Source organism: Chenopodium album, chromosome 16 (assembly GCF_948465745.1).
Source record: "Chenopodium album chromosome 16, dcCheAlbu1.1, whole genome shotgun sequence".
NCBI classification, from domain to species: Eukaryota; Viridiplantae; Streptophyta; class Magnoliopsida; order Caryophyllales; family Amaranthaceae; genus Chenopodium; species Chenopodium album.
This window is the reverse complement of record NC_137849.1, coordinates 2875196-2894544: the sequence shown is the minus strand read 5'-3', so window position 1 is coordinate 2894544 and position 19349 is coordinate 2875196. Positions and strand designations below refer to the sequence as shown.

Here is a 19349-nt window from a genome sequence, read left to right as displayed (position 1 = left end):
AAGACTTGTGTGTTGTTTTAAGCCTATAGATATTGTGTTTACCTTGTTTTAAAGAATCCCCCTCCAAACCAAGAAACCTTCAAAAGACGCCCCCTTTACGTCGGTTCCGCTTGTGCCCGCTTTGAAGCATCGGCCGTCACAAGCCCCGACTCCGCACCCGTGGTTGAAGAGTGCATCCTTGAGATACCCTTGGTCCATGTTGCTGTGTGCTCACGAACCTTTCCCGCTTTAGGCTTGCGTCCTTGCCATCAATAGTCAATAGCGCGCCGCACGATCCGGTGTCAGATTATTCGGACCGTGACACTTAGGCAATCCCTAACATAAAGAGAAGTGAGGTTGGGAAGGGTGCTGCTATTGAATGATATGGTTTTCAAATTTCAGAAACCCTTTTTTTGGAAACCCTTGATTTCTAATGTAGACAAGGAAGAAGGGAGAAAAAGGTGTGGGCACGGAATACACTCTATTATTGGACATCCCCACTCTTGTATCGCCTGACTTAAGTTCACTTCTTCAATTGCAAGGTATGTTAGGTTTCTGGGTAGACCACCTTTTGCTAAGCTATGTAATTTAGGGCATTTTTCAATTTTTAACTTTTAGAGGGTGGTAATATTGTGCAATTTACCAGGAAGCCTTTCCATATTTTTACAATTCTTTAACCAAAGATTTTGTAAAGCAGGGAAAAGCAGGATTTGCTGTAACGATATTAGACTTGGGCAACTTTCTATTTTCAATTCGGTGAGAAGAGGAAGTTCCAATGAAGCCTTTGGAGAGACTCTTATGCTTTCTTCACTATTTAGGCCATTCTCGTCGTCACTTCCAGGAGACAAATGCGTAGGTTGTTCATCAAATCGTCGGCGTCTTTCTTTGCTGATCCTCTACTTGTGGCTTGTTGTTGGATAAAAGACCCAAAGTCGAAACCCGAGTTTGAATCTTCTTCAAGGCGTTACTTAACTCATCAATCCTTGATGAAAAGTCTTGACCAGAGTATCCAATTTGCCGGGTAGCTCCACAACCACACGCCAAAATATTGCTAACCTGATTGATTTGATTTGTAAGATAATGCCAAAAAATAATTAAAAAAAATTAAAATTAACTTAGTATACAGTAAGGGTTTCTAATAGTAAAAGAAAAATATCTCTTCAATCCTAAATGCTATGGACATGAGAGATTATTTTAGGAAGATACATATATAAGTTGGGATTATTCAAGAATAATCAAAAGTTGAGATTATTTTAAAAATCGGTCAAAGTTGAGATTATAATATATAAGCAGTATTTCCTTTCATTAATTTTTTTCAATATTAATGTATAAGTAGTATTTTCCTTTCATTTCTTTCTTAACAATTACTACAGTACATATACTGTATCTATTCACATAATTGTAAGTGTTTTGCATGAACAATACCCCAAAATTATGGTTTGGGCCCTTATTGGATAGGGTCAATATATGACCAAAATGTTTTTTAAATTTAATAGACAAATAAAATTGATAATGTAAAAATAATTACTTAGATAAATTTATATTCATATACACTTAATAATGGTTTTGTTCAATATGTAATTTAATTAATATTTTGTTGACCCACCCATTATCGACCCGTGACTCGTATCGGCCTAACCCGTTATTGACCCTATAAAATATGACCCTCTTTCACCCGACCCACAATTGTCTCACACCGACCCTGACCCGACCCGCCCAATAACCAAGTCTAAGGCCTTGTTTACTTCACCTTATTTTTGCTGAATTGAAATTAATTTTACTGAATTGAAATTAATTTTGTTGAACTTAAATTATTTTTACTGAACTGAAATTATTTTTACTGATAATTTGTTATATTTCTTCTTTAAAGCTACTGATTTTTACTTAACTGAAATTATTTTTACTGAACTGAAATTATTTTTGTTGAAGTGAAATTATTTTTACTGAATTGAAATTAATTTTACTGAATATTACATTGTTCTAAAATAAAAAATTGTAGTAGGGTTTTTTTACAATTTGAAATGATCGAAGTTGAAAACGTACTGCAGAAAAATTATAGATGAGAGTTGGATTTGGATAACAGAGAACGAGTGATTATGAATGAAATGAATGGCTCACTTAATTAGTTTTGGGGGTTTATAAGTGGAGAAGTGTCATAGGTGAGAGATGGAAATTAAATTAAGATAACAAGTGACTGTGAATGAAATGATTGGTTCTCTTAGTTTTGGGGGTTTATAATGTGTAAACAAGTGGAGAAATATTATAGATGAGAGTGGAAATTCAGATAACAAGTGATTGTGATTTGTAAATGACATGAATGGTTCTCCTACTTTGGGGTTTTAAGGGTGAAAGAAGGGGAGAAATGAATTATTGACGTAAAATATTTGTACCCATTATTACTGACAATTTAATACCAAAGTTTAAGGGTTTCTATTAGTTAGCCAACTCCTAAACTTCGTGTATATCTTACGACATAACATAATACTCCCTTCGTTTTCAAATACTTGCTCCATTTCTTCATATGCGGAGTTTTAGAATTAATTGTAAAAAATACTCAAATGACTACAATTTTAAATTGTAAAAAACTAATTTAAGTATTTGAAAAATTGAAAAATTGTTTTTTACAATCTAATATAATGACTACAATTTTATTGTAGTCATTTGAGTATTTGAAAACTAATTCAAAAAATTGGAGCAAAAATTGTAAAAAACAAAAGTAGTGGAAGAATTGGAGGAGATAGAGTATTATGTTGGAAGAAATGAATTAAATATTATAAAAGCTTTTCAAAAAAGGAAATGGAGCAAGTATTTAAAAACGGCCATAAATGAAAAGTGGAGCAAGTATTTAAAAACGGAGGGAGTATTATTGATTATTTTCGATCACAAATTCACAATATTTCAATTGTTAAGGCTCTGTTATCTTACGACATAACATAACATTATTGATTAACAATTTCACAATATTGTTAAGGGTCGTTCTTTATAGACGGAGGGAGTACTACTTTTAACCGGACTAATAACATTTTGCTGATTGGACATATTTTATTAAATTAAAATTATGTATATTGAACAAAGTTAATTTGTTACTCCCTACTAAGGGCCTGTTTACTTTTATTAAACTGAGCTGAACTGAATAAGCTGAACTGAACTGAAATGAAGTGAAATGAATATTTTATGAGAGAAGAAAATTAAAAGCTGAGCTGAACTGAATTGAACCGAACCGATTGGAGCTGAATTGAACTGAACTGAACTGAAGTGAAATGAATATTTTATGAGAGAAGAAAATTAAAAGCTGAGCTGAACTGAATTGAACCGAACCGATTGGAGCTGAATTGAACTGAAATTAAGCTGAAGTGAACAGGCCCTAAATATTTACTTCGTCTATTAAAAAATACTCCCTTTAGTTTTTTTAAGTGTCTTAGGCCCTGTTCTTTTGAGCTTCTGGGCAGAGCAGAGCAGATTTCAGCAGAGCAGAGCAAAGCAGAGCAGAGCAGAGCAGATTTCAGCAGAGCAGAGCAGATTGAAGCAGAGCAGAGCAGAGCCGAGCAGAGCAGAGCAGAGCAGATTTCATTAATATTAATATTATTATTATTACTAATATTATTATAATTACTAATATTATTATTACTATTATTATTATTATTACTATTATTATTATTATTATTTTTACTATTATTATTATTATTACTATTATTATTATTATTATTATTATTATTACTACAAGTATTATTATTACTACTACTGCTGCTGCTGCTACTACTACTACTACTACTATTATTATAATCATTAAATTTTATTATTAAATATTAATTATAATTAATAATATTTATATTATTAAATATTAATTATATTATTATTATTAATATTATTATTATCAAATATTAATTCTGTTATTATTAATATTATTATTATTAAATATTAATTATTATTATTATTAAATATTAATATTTAATAATATTATTATTATTAAATATTAATTATATATTATTATTATTATTAAATATTAATTATATATTATTATTATTAAATATTTATTATTATTATTAAATATTATTTATATATTATTATTATTAAATATTAATTATATATTATTATTATTAAATATTTATTATTATTATTAAATATTATTTATATATTATTATTATTAAATATTAATTATATATTATTATTATTAAATATTATTTATTTATTATTATTATTAAATATTAATTATTATTATCATTAAGTATTAATTATTTATTATTATTATTATTATTAAATATACATTATTATTATAATAATTCAATATTAAGTATTAATTTTAAGCAGAGCAGAGCAGATTGAAGCAGAGCAGAGCAGATTTCAGCAGAGCAGAGCAAAGCAGAGCAGATTTCAGCAGAGCAAAGCAGAGCAGAGCAGCTCTAAAGAACGGGGCCTTATTGGGAGGTTTGGCACTATTAAGTAACTAGGGTAAATAACGATATTAAGTTACATATCAGCAAAGAGTTAAACATTTTTATTTTACGAGAAGATATAAGGCCTATCTCAATTCGACCCCAAGGCAAGGCATTATTCCGTACAAGAGAGGCAGTTCAGTTTCCTTTGATGTCTAGTTTAGTTTAAAGCACATGACTCACTAAAGTACACTCCTAACAATCACTCATCCCATTTTAAAGTGTATTATATCATGTGAACCGCACAATTCTTAAATACCGTGAAAAAGTGTGCGTTGCAACTATTAAAAAACCCAGGAAATAAGTTTTACACATTTTCTAAAGAGTGAAACTCCATAAGAACTGAAAATTAAAAGAAGTAAACTTTTCTACGCTCAACCAAATGATCACTACATCTAGTTTCACTTTCCTCAACTTAAAAAAAAAATATTTACTTTTGAAACACTCTCTCCATGTTAAGATAAAAATTATTATGCCAAGTGGGTCGATTTATTTTTTATTTATTTATTTATTTATTTATTTATTTTTGTGAGTTAAAGAGAGGAACTGTGGGGATCATAACTAAAATGAAAATATGACAATTCATTTGATATTGACCTAAAATATGACAATCTTTAAGAGATGATGAAAGTATAATTTTTAATTTAGCCAAGAAAGATGAGGACGGATTATTGGGTGGGTGGATAACATTAAAAGCTTGACTATTGACTTACCCAAACCACGGGGTCTTGACAATTCTACTCAAATAATAGTGTTACACCCCACTATCAACCATCAAAGGTAGACTCATAGATAATCGTTTACTTCTAATTCACAATAATATAGCCTCAATTAAATTTCTAATATATCAAAGTAAACATCCATAAAAATATAAAATGGCTATAGGAGAAACTTTTCTTTCAGCATTTTTGCAAGTATTGTTTGAGAAGATGTTGTCACCCGGAGTTAACATCTTTATGAAGTTAATAAAGGGAGGCGAAATACATCGAAAAACCATAAAGCAATGGGAGAAGCAACTTAGAATGATAGAGGCCGTACTAAGCGATGCCGGGCAGAAGCAACTTGATATTAGTAGTAATAATGGTGTAAAGTCATGGATGCAGGATCTTCAAGACTTGGCTTATGATTTAGAGGATGTGTTGGATACATTTGCTACACAAGCTCAAATTTATGAATTGATGATCAAGGAAGATGTGCACGGCCGTGTTTTAAAGAATAACGACCCCAACTTTGCAAGTTCACCTAGCAATAATATGGTTTGTTAAGTCCTCCACTTTGTACAATACTGCTTACTTTGGTAGTATATTACAACTATAATCTTTTCATTGGCAATAATCTTCCTGTATTTCTTGTTTTAATTAGCCTTCCACAGATTTATATATTTTTTTTTCCAATACACATTTTGTTACATTGTAACTAATTTCTTAATATGCGTGTCCAAATCTAATAAAAAGATTATTTGTGAATATATTAAGTAAATGAGTATACTACAACACGAAAATTATGATGGTTTTGATGTAAAAAGGTACTTATATTATTCCCAATTGGTTTGGTTTGGAATTTGGACCGATTTTACCAGTTTGGTTTTGTCTAAGCATAATTTGTCTAATTTGTATCAAATTTCAAAGTGTTAGATACTTACCCATTATAGGTAGTTGCCTAGTGGGTATTGAACAGGAGTAGGTAGGTTGGGTTGCCATTGGGGGTATAGAAATTTTAAGTGAATTAAAATATAAGGGAACAATATATTTATAATTTTATATTTACTTAAACGAGTATAGATATTGGTTACATACTCATTAAGCTGCCACTGATAGTGGATATATGGTGCGTGACTTGAGAAGTAGAGAGTATGGAAGGGTATTTGTGCTCACATAGACGCACACCCCATTTGTCATCTCTAATTTTATTAAGCTAAAACTTAAGTCCTTTCCACAAAATAAAAAAAAATAAAAAAAAAATAAAAAAAAAATAAAAAAAAAAAAGGAAACCGAAACCAAAAACGAACCCTAAAATAATAAATAGTTATTAAAACAGAGCAAAGCATCAATTTCATCCCCTGTGTTTTGTACTTGACTACTTGTCTAAATTTTGCCACTGCTTGCTTTTGTCGGAAATTCTGAAGTATTCTCACGTTATGTTCTTTGATTAAACCAATCTTTGGTTATATTTTTTTCGCCTAATGACTTTCTTATTGAATAGTTTCTTTGTCTTGCATACCACCTGTTCGATGAAATGTCGCAATTGGATTGACAAGAGTACATGGTATTCGTAGTTGTTGTTGGAAGTTCTTGATGTTAAACAAAGAAAGTCACATTAATGATTAATTGTGTGTGGCTGTTGAGATTGCTCTTAATAGCCGGTAATTATGCTCCCTTGAATTACCCTTTTATTAGCTCTTTTAATGGCTAGTTAATGTTGATTAAGTATGGCATTTATGCCTTTAATGGCTGATGGTTTTACCCATTGTTGCTGGCTTCCTTTTCACACCTTCCTATGCTTTATAAGCTATGCTCCAACCTCTTAAAACATACATACATATATTCATGTTTCTTTGCTTCCATAAGACACACAAAAATCAGCTATCTTTTACCCTCTCTAAATTTATCCCTTCGGTTTTTGGGCAAGTATTCTGGTTCCAGTCGGGTTTGTGAGTGCACACAAATTCCGGCGCTGTGCTTATCCTGGAGGGCGACCGCTTGATGTCTACTGCACCCGGGTAGCGCGGAATCGTCTTTTAGGTCAGTGGTTTACCACGACGCGGCAATTATCAATTGGTCTACACAACATGGAGTGATACATATAGTGATTGGGATGGGTTACGAACCCCATTAAGAGCAGGAGCGAAGGGAAGTAGAGTTGTGGCTACTACAAGAAGCCAGAAAGTTGCCAGGATCATGAATCCAAAGCTGAATAGTAGGATTTAATTTGTTGGAGGGTCTCTCAAATGATGATTGTTGGCGTATAATTGTACAAAATGCATTTGATGATGCTGGTGTTTCTTTAAGCCCAAATTTTAGCTTAATGAGAGATGATATGACAAATAAGTGCAGAGGCCTACCCATGGTAGCGAAAGCTCTTGGAGGTCTTTTGAGGACTAAAGTGAAGGAGGATGAGTGGCAAGAGATCCTTGACAGTGATACTTTGAGGCTGAGTGAGTGCAGGGTATTAGAGGTATTGGAGTTGAGTTTTCATGACCTCCCATCACATCTGAAACGGTGTTTTTCTTATTGCTCCTTTTTTCCATATGATCACGTATTTAAAGAGAAGGATGTCATCTTATTGTGGATGGCTGAAGGCTTTTTACCTGAAAATGTAGGAAGCAAGCAAATGGAAGACACAGGCCATGATTATTTTCATGATCTAGTATCAAGATCATTTTTTGAACCGAGCATAAAGGGATCAGAATACTTCAAGATGCATAGCCTACAAACTGATTTGGCCAGGGAGGTTGCAGGTAAATTATGCTTAGCAATAAAGGATTGTTCAGTAAATAAAGATTGGCAGAAGGCTTCTTGTAGAGCTCGATATATATCCTTCTCTAAACTAGATGAACCTGAAAGATACAATGATACCGTTTCCTTAAAGGTCAGCCACTTTCGTACTTTTGCTCATTTTGACAAGCATATATTTTCTGGTTCTTCAAATCGAGTACTTGATCTAATAGGAATGTTTCAATGCATGAGGGTGCTACTGCTACCTCACATGGGACTTACAATGTTTCCAGAATCCATAGGCGATCTTAAGCTCTTACGGCTTCTCAATCTCTCATACAATAATATTGAAGAATTGCCTGGATCCTTAAGCAACCTTGTTAATCTCCAAACTCTGTTGTTGAAGGGTTGTGACAAACTTCAAAAGCTGTTGGAAAATATGAGATGCTTAATCAACCTTCGCCATGTGGATATTGATGGCACCTCTGTGCATGAGATGCCGTTGGGGATTGGGAATCTGACAAACCTGCAAACATTGAACAACTTTATCATAGGAGCAAATGCACCCGTTATAAGAGATTTGAAGAATTTGAATCATCTTAGGGGAAAGCTAACTATAACTGGCTTAGAAAATGTGTTAAGCTCCAATGACGCAAGAGAAGCAAGGCTGCATCAGAAATCAGGTCTTCATGAGCTAGAGATGGTATGGGATTGGGGAAACTTTATTAACGGGGTTGATGACAACACTAGAATAGATGTGCTTGATCAGTTGGAGCCTCACAAATCTATCAAAGTGTTAACTTTGAGGAACTATAAGGGTGTGGCATTCCCAAGATGGTTGGGAGACCCTTCTTTTACTAAGATGGTTATTATAAAGCTAGTAGGTTGTGAGAGATGTGAATTTTTACCACCACTAGGGAAGCTGCCATCATTGAAGGAGCTTGAGGTTCAAGAAATGCGTGGTCTTAAAGTCATAGGTTATGATTTTCATGGTGTTGATTGTTCAAATCCTTTTCCGGCATTAAGAACTATGAGATTTAAGTCTATGACTTCTTGGGAGAGTTGGTTACAGTCATCAGCTGATAACAGGGGATTCTCTTGCCTTCAAGAGCTTTCAATCAAGGATTGTTCATCTCTACAGCAATCTTTACCTTCATGTCTCCCTTCACTACACACACTAGAGATACAACGTTGCAAGCAACTGTATGCCTCTCTTCCAAGCCTCCCTCGACTCCAGAAGTTGATAATAGATGATTGTTCATCCCTTGTCATGGTTGATCAGCTACCTCTGACCCTTCGACAATTAGTTATCTCTAGTTGCCAGAAACTACAGTTTATAGAATTCAGGGAATCATATTCATTTTATGATGAAAAACTTTCTCTGGAGGTTGTGGAGGTTGTCAATTGTCAATCTCTGTTAACATTGTTGAGTAAAGATCGCCTCAAAGCCCTTGAAGCTCATAATTCTTCTCCCACTTTAGGATTAACAGAAAGAGGAAACATTTCTTCTTCTGATCTTTCACTGTTTGAGGAAGGTTTGAGTCCATCAAAACTTGCTAACCTCACCAAGTTAACAATAAGTGAATGTCCCTATCTCATCTCATTTCCGGAAGATCTTGTTCTCCCTGGCCTACGAAATCTTCTGATATCAGTTTGTCGTAACCTAGAGTCCCTTCCGAATCAAATGCATAACTTCACTTCCCTCCAAGACCTTATTCTTACAAATTGTCCAAAAATCCACTACTTCCCAAAAGGCGGTCTACCCATGAAGTTGATTTCACTCTACATGGATGGACTCAACATTGAACAACCAATGCAAGAGTGGAAATTGAACAACCTCCATTCTCTTGAAAAGCTCTCAATATCCGAAATTGGGTGCTCTTCAAATTCAATATACTCCTTCCCAAATGAGGATATCCGTCTACCCTCATCATTAATCGGATTAGCTATCAGTGGTTTCATAAATATGAAATCAGTATCTTGCTTGGGTACTCTAAATCTCACATCCCTCTATGTTAGGGGGTGTCCAAATCTTGAATGTTTTGTTGACAATTTTCTTCCTCCTGAACTTAAAGAATTATGGGTTGTTCAGTGTCCTGTGCTGAAACGTCGAATGGAAAGGGATCCTCTTCATCACACTCTATCGTGCATTACTCATCTCCGTTTTTGCTAGTCTTTTGATGTCGTTGTAATGATAAGGTGATACCATGTGAATACGTGACTATATCATACATCCCAACTATGCACTATTTTTTAATATGTTGTTCAATGTCTTTCCTACTTTGTCTATTGTTCAAGTCTTTTTATTTCTCTTTATTTTCTTGATTTCAGAGTACTGCATTTCTAGAATGAACAAAATGTAAATTCCAGCAACTAGCATTACAGATCAGATAAACTGATTTTGAAAAAATATATGACGTCCGGCCTCCGGACTCCAGTCTTTCTTCAGTTTTCCTGCAGTGAAAGCATCTGTGAGGTAAAAATGCTTACTTGTGTAGTTAATTAATCTCTACTATATTTTGGGCTTAATTGATTATATACCGAGTGACGGATTTCCTAAAATAAAGCTATAGAGGAAGAAATGCTAGAAGAGTATGATATCTAGTGTGATATCTCAATTGATACTATATGATTCCTTCAGAAATGGTCATTTTGGCATCTGCAGTACTTTTTTATGCAGTATATATACTATTCTTCAAGTTTAAAGTTGCTTAGAAACATAAACTAGCATAAATTAGGTGGTGGAATCTAAACTTTCGGTTATAATATTTGCCAAATAAAAGAATTGGAGCCAACTACCACTTAACACCATTCCACTTCGAATCTCGAATATCAAGATGCCTATAAAAATGTGAATATGTAGTACGATAATCGAATAAACACTAAAGTATGATTCTATGTTGATAATATGGGTAAGATTCTAGTACCACTAAATGTGGAAAAAATAAATTCCTGACCATCTATCATTTTTATTTTTAAAAGACTAAAAGTAGTCAAATGTGGCCATTACGTACTTACCTTTGAATCCTTTGATTTAGTATAATGGTTAAGATTAGCATTTTCATATGAATGCATGATACATCCCATATTCCCTTCGAACTTACTAAACCGATTAGACGCGAGCATCACTACTATATATCATACTTGGTTAAAGTCTTTGGTGTCATATTCGAAATTGGGATCAAATATGATCTACACTTTGAGGCTCTCTCTACATAGAAAATAGAATAAAATTATTTTCATTCCTCTTTATTTGACACACTTTTTTTTTTTTTTTTTAATAAACACGTCCTTATTTAATTGTCATATTTTTCTTTATTTTCAATATGGCATGGACTCAGCCCCGTTTATGAGATTTTAGTGGCCTATGAGCGAATTTGTAAATTGGGCCCTTGATTAAAAAGTGATGTTAAATTTGAGTTTGTAATTTTTTTTACATCACATTTTACCCACTAAACGTTAAATACGATAGAAAAAATTGTACCACCCACACTACCTATGATTAAAATAATAATAATAATAATAATAATAACAAATAAAAAAAATAGTACTTTGTAATAATAATTCACTACTATATGCTACACCAAAAAAAAAAAAAAAAAAAAAAAAAAAAAAAAAAACTCAATTAATATTGCCTTAATTATCAACTAGATGTGTCAAGAGCAAAATAAAATAAAATTCACTACTATATGCTACACAATAAAAAATAAAAAAAAAACAACTCAATTAATATTGCCTTAATTATTTTTTTTTTATCTGTTAGATTGTATTAACTAGATGTGTCGAGAGCAAAATAAAATAAAACTCGCTCTCTTTCTTCTTATCTCATGTGATGTGGTGTCTTTCATTACCTCTTTGTTCATCAAATTTGTGTAAGAGGACAGTAATCTAAGAATAAGGGAGCATATTTCAAAATCCAAAAAATAAATAGACTAAACATATGGAATAAATGCCTATGAATTGGACATTAAAGGAATTTTCAAACAATTTTTTCCAAAACCATAGAAAAATTGAAAAAATGAATTATGATACAAGTGGAGCAAGAATCTACTTTTTTTTTCCACCAAAAGAATTATTAGATTATCTCTTGGTTCACCTTATATAAAGGGACTAGAACTTTGTATGCTATAACTCACCCACTTCATTTCTAACCCAAATTTCCAACCTTTCAAATAAGTTGTTTTTAATCATTTGTTTATGTCATCAATGAAATTATACAAACCTAGCTATTCCAACCAAACAAACTTCTCTAAATATGAGTACCAAGAGCATATGAGCCAATCCAGCTATGAAAGCCAGACCCAAGATAATTTCTTGGGCCAGTCCATCGAGAAGCCCACCAACTACTATGCCCATGCCCGAACCGTTCTCCCAAGCCCATCAATTCATGTCCAAGAAGACCATAATGTAATGGGGAATATGAAGATGCATGAGGGTCAAGTGGGCATGGGAGAAATGGAGCATGGTTGGTCCAAAAAGCCCAATCAATACTCTAGCCAAGCCCAATACCACCAAGGGCAATCCATGTACCAGGGAGGAGGGCAAAAGGCTTACAATTATGGTGACGGCGGATTCGAAGGTGGTTACGCTAGTAAGGCCACCGCACTTTCCGGTCCAAAATACTTGAGCCCAATCAAAACAAATCAATCGGGCCGTATGGCACATAAAGAAGAGCATATGATGGGGAATATGGATCAGGGTTGGGGTAACTCGACCCCTAAATTCTCTGGCCCAACCCATGATCAACACTCGGGCCTAGCAATGCATAACGAGGATCGTACAATGGGGAAAACGGGTATTGGTTGGGAAAACTCGCCCACGAAATTCACTAGCTCCACTCGAAGTAATCAATCAGGTCTTGGAATGCATAAAAATGAGCATATAATAGAGAATGATGATGAAGTTTGGGCTTATCCGCCTAATAAATTCTCAAACTCAAACCAAATGCATCATGATGATAGTTCGCTCCATAACGAGAACCATATAGCTGGAGAAATGGGTCGTGGTTGGGCCAACTCACCAAATAAGTTCTCTAGTCCAACCCAAAATCATCAAGGCAACATGGCAACGTACAACGAGGGGAATATGATGGGTAATATGGATCAAGGTTGGTCCAACTCACCAAGGAAGTTCTCTAGCCCAACACAAGCTCACCACTCTGGCCTTGCAACACATAACCAAGATTACATGAGTGGGAACACAAATCATCGCGGTTGGACTAACTCACCAGACAAATTCTCTAGTCCAACACAACCTCATCACTCAGGCTACGCGATGGGGAAATTGGACCATGGTTATGCTAACTCACCCACCAAATACAGTGGGCCAAATCATTTTAGTAGCTCCAACAACACCATGTATGGAGAGCGCGAGCAACACGGATGGGGTGATAAGTCCATCAACGGATTTGGGTCAAACCAACTGAACCATTCGGCCCACACCCCATATGGCGACTATGATCACAACGTGGATGAGGGTGTTAATGACATTATGGATGAGATACTAACCAAGTATCCATCCCATAATGTCAGTGGTGGACATGGAGGTGGTTGGGCTGGAAAGCCCAACTCCTATGCAAGCCAAAACCAGGCTATGGGCTATGCTGCTCAAGCATTTGGTGGCTCGGGCCAATATGGGAGCGCGGCCCAATCCATGTCTAGTTCTAGCTCTAAATACGCGGTAAAAAAAGAGTTAAGTTTAGGATTCTCTGCCAATTGCAACAAGGAAGAATATTCAAGTAATTCCAGTGCTAAGAAGTTCGCGGCCAAGATCATGTTTGGTAGAAAAGGGTAGCAAATAGCCGAATATGATAGCTAAGGTGATCAAGAAAGCGGGGTTCAGATTACCAAGGACATTATCAAAGGTAAAAAAAAATCTCTTCTAATTAAAATCTTGAAATGTTGATGATCTTAAATTTATTACTCGTATAGGAGTATAATTGGTCTTTACGTGTCACATGTGATATGTGACACTAGTGCAATGGACACACTGCCTTAGTGCACGTACACTTGAGTGTAAGATAGATCACCCGAGTGTAATACTAGTCATGTTGATCTTTTATGTGGAATTATTTTGATATTGATTTATAAACGTTCAGTGGTTAATTTGTTTACGAAATGACAATTGCAGGGTTCCAAGTAGAGAAATCAGCTTGGACAATATAAAATCATACGGAGTATGATATACTAAGAAATAAAGACTAGTTATAACTTATAAGCAAGACTTTCACATTTGTCTAGCTACTAAACTGTCATGTATGTTTTAATTTAATGCTTAGCATTTGTAAAATAATTATGCTTGTTGCTTTAAGCTCTCTTTTGTATAATGAATTGCTTGTTATACATCCTTAATATGTATTTACAAGCGATTAGGAATTTGAGATGATGTGAACACTGACCAAGTGGAGATAAATTATATACCCGCAGGCACATGATGGTTCAGAACCACCCAATAATTTTTCAGACTAGCTTGGTAATGAGACGATTAAGCTTGCTAACGCGTTTTAACAATGACAAACTATTATCTTCAGACAATCAAGAACCCGTGACAAGATCAAAACACAAAAGTAGTGATAAAACAAATCCCCTTCATTTTCTTTTGCATTCCTCTGTTTGTTTCAGTACTATTTTGTAAACTGTCCCCTTTTTTTAACTGACGAAATTGTCACTTTTCAAATCATGGACTACCTTAGTAAAAAAGGATTACTCCAAGACATAATTTATAACATCACTTATACTAATACATTATGTTTTTTCTCAGGGAATGAACAAGATTTAACACCCCCAACTTCCTTAACAAAAAATTTAAAAATTCTAAGTACAAATTTCACGAGAAATGCCAATTCTATTGTTAGGGACATCATAGACGACCCTGTGGTTCTGTTGCTGCATGTTGGCTATGATATTGAGGGCGGAGTTGGGGTTCTCCGGGGCAGCCGCCATTGCGAGGCATGCGATGCTGGTGGAGGTACTACGGAGTAGGAAGTTGTCTTGGTCCAATGTCAAGTCCATGCCATCAAAAACAAAGGTTATGGATGGTATGGTTATTGGTACGCTGTAGCACGTGTCGAACCCGCCTAGGGATGTTACCTCTGCCTTCCCCATTCGACGCCTGAACTCATCCCTCACCGCGGTGTAGGCTGGTAGGGCTAGCCGGGTGTACACCGTGCCTGAAAAATATTTTGGAAGAATATAATTAAGCATGGAATAATAATTTTGATAATGGATTGGTCTTTTGACATAAAGTATAGAATAATTAACGTTATTAGTGGTTTGGTGTTTGACACAACTTTAGTTAGATAATTATTTTCAGTTCAGTTTATTTGATCTATATATATTTGCTTATTTCATAAATGAACAGATCAAACCAGATCAAAAGTACGCATTAATATAAATTTACCAATATTTTCATGTGATAAATTTTGTAAGGATTATTGTACAAATTAGTTCATAGTAGAAAAGGCACATCAAACTAAATCAAATTTGAAAAATTAGATTATGTTAGGGGAAGTTCTTAGCAAATCTTAGAAGATCAAACCTTGCTTCGTAATAAATTATGTTGGTACTAAATTGTGACTTAGTACCTAATGACTCAAAGTCTAAATCCTTATCGGTACCAAAATGAAATACGGAGTATTTAGGTACTAAGATCACCAACAACAAAACACAAATACCAACAACTCAACAAGGTTTACAAGTACTTAATGACTCAAGTCTAAGAATTTTCCTATATCAAGTGAACTAAATATAGCCTAAATTGTCGTAACACGTTAAAAAATAAAAATTGGACCCATAATTTCATCATTTATGTGCATAGAACATGTCAACATGGGCATGGTAAATTGATAAGTGTAGTTGACAAAATAAACATTTGGTGTGATCACAAAGACAAGTAACTTTTGTGAATAAAATGGTGGTGGTCCTGCAAAAAATTTTGGCCTCAAGTAAGTTTGGGGATGACTATGCACTAAAATTGAGAAGAATTGAAGTGAGAGACGTAGATATTAACGTTACAATACAAGCATCTAAGGATGATGCCTTTCACGGGTGTGCTTCTGTTTTCCGCTTTACTGATAGTGGCAGCAGCTGCACCATAATTCTAATTTGTAGGACATGGAACTAACTGTTTTTTTTTCCAAAGTGTGATGCAAGCACTATTATGTGGTGCCTACACCCAGTATTTAGTCTATTGATTAAGACCTCGGACTTTACAATGTAACAAAATAATAATAATAATAATAATAATAATAATATGATACTCCCTCTGTGTTTATTTAAGTGTTACAGTTTGATCGGCATGTAGTTCTAGTTTTAGGTCATTTAATTGATTTAGATAAAATAAAAGGTAAGTGGGGTAGTTGAGGTATTAAAAAGTTGTAAAAGAAAAATAGTGGGATTAATAGTTTATTGAAAAGTAATGAATGTGAGAGGAAAGATATAATAAAAAAAAAGTAATAGTGGGTTTGGGTGGGGATCATAAAAGGAGAAAGATATAATATTTTATTGTAGCTTTTTGCCAAAAAAGGAAGTGTAACACTTATTAAAACACGGCCGGATTTGGTAAATGTAACACTTATTAAAATACGGAGGGAGTATTGAAAATAAGTATTCTGTATTCGTTATGAACCATTCTTCCTATGTTTTACTTAAATTTACGACCTCTGTTCCTAGGAATTTATTTTTATATTTTAGTTGTTGAACGTGACTAAAGTTAATATATGAATAATATAAAAAGTCAAAATAATGCATCTGTTGAGAAACAGGGATAACATGTATTTGTTATGCTTAGTGTTAAACAGTCAATGTTTACTTACCAGAATCAATAACAGTGCCAGCACCGTTGTTGGGGTTGAAAGCCAAAGCTTCGGGTGGAATGGCAACGGTTTTACTCCCCACTTTAACTGCTTTCAAGTTAACATAGTAAAGGGAAGGCCTCTTTGGGTTCTTAAGCAATGGTGTGTAATGGATTCTTTTAGGCTGGGCTACCGGGCCGAGTTTCATGGATCCAGAGAAATTGGATGACCTAAAGCTAGGCAAGCAGTAGGAAAATGTGGATCGGTATAGGCTTTGGGTTTGAGAAAGGAGTGACAATGGGCCTCGTCCAAGGCCCAATAGTCCTTGTGGTGGGACCGACGCCCCGGTTGTCTTTTGGATGCATCCAAAGACATAGCCTGGGATAGGGTCCCGGGCTAGGGCGATGGTGTCTTGTGCAAGGGTGGCCGCTAGGGTGGAACCGCCATAGGTCTGATTGTAGGTGCACGAGTTTTGGACACAGACGGGGTTTGTTACCTTAAAAGGAAAAACAAATGAAACATGGTTAAAATTTTGTACAAGTAGTGCAATTGACATGGAACATTGACACTTCAAATCTTGCACAAAGAATAGATACCACAAAAGTATTGATGTACTTCATATTATTTTTCTTAATACTTTCGTATAGTGTATTACAAGTATTAGTCAAGTACAAAATGTGATGTAACATATTGTCTATTTGCCTTGTAAGAAATGCATAACTATAGTACTAAAATAAATTTATTTTACTTTTACTTTTACTTTTATGTTGGAAATTTGGAATACATAATGGTCTCATTATACATAGTAGAAATTTCGGTCATTCAGACTCATAAAAGAAAACATCCACATAATATATATTCGAACCTCAATAGGTGGACAATGAGGCTAGATCCAAACCTCATAGTAGGAAGGCGGGAGATCTAACATTGAGCTCTAACTTAATTTCTTACAATTCAAGAATATTTTACGAAACTAGTTTTATTTAATTTTAACTTCCCGCTAATTAAAAGAATATTTATTTGAAATTCCAATAAATTACTCGATCAGGATATCATTAGTGTACTAAAGGTCAAAAGCTAAACCCAAATAACAGATCTTGTTTTTTAGGGGTGTGGCTTGTTTATCCATACCTAATAATTATGAAAGTTACTTTGCCTTTCACTATCTTATTATGCACAAAGTGATACTTTTATCCAACATAAAAAGACCAACTAGCTTTACAACTTTTTTAATCAAAAATTCTAATCATGATGGTAGATTCATTTCATAAAATAAAACTAATTTTGTAATAACTGATCAACACCTACTTTCTAAACTATTTGGAGTACACCACAAATGGTACATTTATACATGCCTTCCTAAAATAATAATCCAGCCTAATTTGTAAGTGTGGTAAGGAAAATTAATATCGAAATCATATTACCTTTAACGATATACCAAAATTAAAAAAAATATTGAAAAGTTGTTCAATGAATGATACTTATAGTTTTATATTCTAACATAATTCCTTGATAATGATTGATAATAAAATGTTGCCAAACATTATTTAACACAAAATATGTTTGTTACAATTTGCCTGAATTGTGCCATTATTTCAACAACTAATCGTGGCCTCAAATTAAGATAAGTTCGTCATACAAGTATACAACTAACAAGAAAATATATAAAGGATGACAAAAATGTATGCATTATTGCAATAACTATCCATCTAATATATTTTCTATCTTTAGAAATACATGATAAAATTATTTATTAATCTAGTCGGTGTAATTAATGTTTAGTTTAAACCAGTTATTCATAATTTCACTTTATGTCATTTTCTTAATATATACTTTGTATAATTGTATTTAATTTATAAGTCAACTCTTGAAAAGTTTAGTGTCCACCTGGCTAACGCAGATGTCGTAAGCATTTAAATCTAGTATATGACACAAAAGAATTGAAGAAGAGAAAGTACCTGTTGACACTGAGATGTGCCACAAGCAACGCCTTTAAAAGAAGTGGATTTTTCGGTAGAAAAAAGGGAAGAACCACAATTAGTGCAACCACTACAAGGCAACCAAGAACCATCATTACTAGTATCAAATGCCATAAGAAATGTCTGAGCAGGAGTCCCAACCTTCACCCTTACAATGTAGGTTGGGCTCTGGATCAGCTGTCGAGCCCACGCCACGGGAGCGATCGACTTCCGTGCCACGAGGCTCGACAAGTATTGTAACCGAGCCTTGTCCTCAATAAAAGTTTGGATCACACTTTCTTCCCATGACATTTTCTTGGGTTTGAAGGGTGAGCATGGGCTTGATACATGGAAGACCTTTAGGGTTGACTCCTCGTCTTCTGGGAGGTTACATGTGTGATCGAGTCGGCCGAGGCCGAGTCGAGTGAGGGAGAAGAGTTGGAGGAGGAGGAAGAAGAGGGGTGTGAAGTGGAGGTATTTCATGGTGGCTAGCTAGCTATGTGTTTTTGCTAGCTTTGTTTGGTGTAAGATGATAAAAGAGGGGTTGGGAGTTAAGAGTATATATAGTGATGTAATGTGGGATGGAAGTGAGTGACTTAAGTGAGTGTGTGAGTATGAAGTGGGTGTTGTAGTGTGTGATAACAGTCTGTATTCCATTTTCTATGCTCATACTTTTAGTGATAGTTGCAAGAGTTGTAACATGCTAAATGTCCAAATTGTAATCTGTACTATGTGCTACATGTATTAAATTAAA

At 34.3% G+C, this 19349-nt stretch overlaps 4 protein-coding genes across 9 annotated transcripts; 3 read left to right on the top strand and 1 right to left on the bottom strand.

The window, feature by feature from the left end:
- The first annotated feature begins 5065 nt into the window (after nt 1-5065).
- LOC145586070 (putative disease resistance RPP13-like protein 1) lies at nt 5066-10253 on the top strand. Of its 2 annotated transcripts, XM_081642795.1 has the most exons (3): nt 5066-7630; nt 7732-10045; nt 10178-10253. In XM_081642795.1, the coding sequence occupies exon 2, from the start codon at nt 7743-7745 to the stop codon at nt 10017-10019; it is 2277 nt and encodes a 758-aa protein (XP_081498921.1). In that variant the 5' UTR covers nt 5066-7630; nt 7732-7742; the 3' UTR covers nt 10020-10045; nt 10178-10253. The 2 variants fall into 2 exon arrangements, with proteins under 2 accessions (XP_081498921.1, XP_081498920.1); XM_081642794.1 differs by having other exon boundaries at nt 5066-10045.
- Nucleotides 5288-5677, top strand: LOC145586090 (putative disease resistance RPP13-like protein 1). The gene has a single exon (XM_081642824.1). It carries the CDS (start codon nt 5288-5290, stop codon nt 5675-5677), a length of 390 nt encoding a protein of 129 aa, XP_081498950.1.
- Nucleotides 10254-11966: 1713 nt separating the features above from the next.
- LOC145586068 (uncharacterized) lies at nt 11967-15112 on the top strand. 5 transcript variants are annotated; one of them, XM_081642788.1, is made up of 4 exons: nt 11967-13709; nt 13976-14100; nt 14272-14411; nt 14606-15112. In XM_081642788.1, the coding sequence occupies exon 1, from the start codon at nt 12044-12046 to the stop codon at nt 13637-13639; it is 1596 nt and encodes a 531-aa protein (XP_081498914.1). In that variant the 5' UTR covers nt 11967-12043; the 3' UTR covers nt 13640-13709; nt 13976-14100; nt 14272-14411; nt 14606-15112. The 5 variants fall into 5 exon arrangements, with proteins under 5 accessions (XP_081498914.1, XP_081498916.1, XP_081498917.1 ...); XM_081642790.1 differs by lacking the exon at nt 14272-14411; XM_081642791.1 differs by lacking the exons at nt 13976-14100; nt 14272-14411.
- LOC145586069 (aspartyl protease AED3-like) lies at nt 14539-19148 on the bottom strand. The gene is made up of 3 exons (XM_081642793.1): nt 18596-19148; nt 16659-17133; nt 14539-15014 (listed from the first exon to the last, which is right to left on the bottom strand). Exons 1-3 carry the CDS (start codon nt 19076-19078, stop codon nt 14659-14661), a joined length of 1314 nt encoding a protein of 437 aa, XP_081498919.1. The 5' UTR covers nt 19079-19148; the 3' UTR covers nt 14539-14658.
- Nucleotides 19149-19349: the final 201 nt, after the last annotated feature.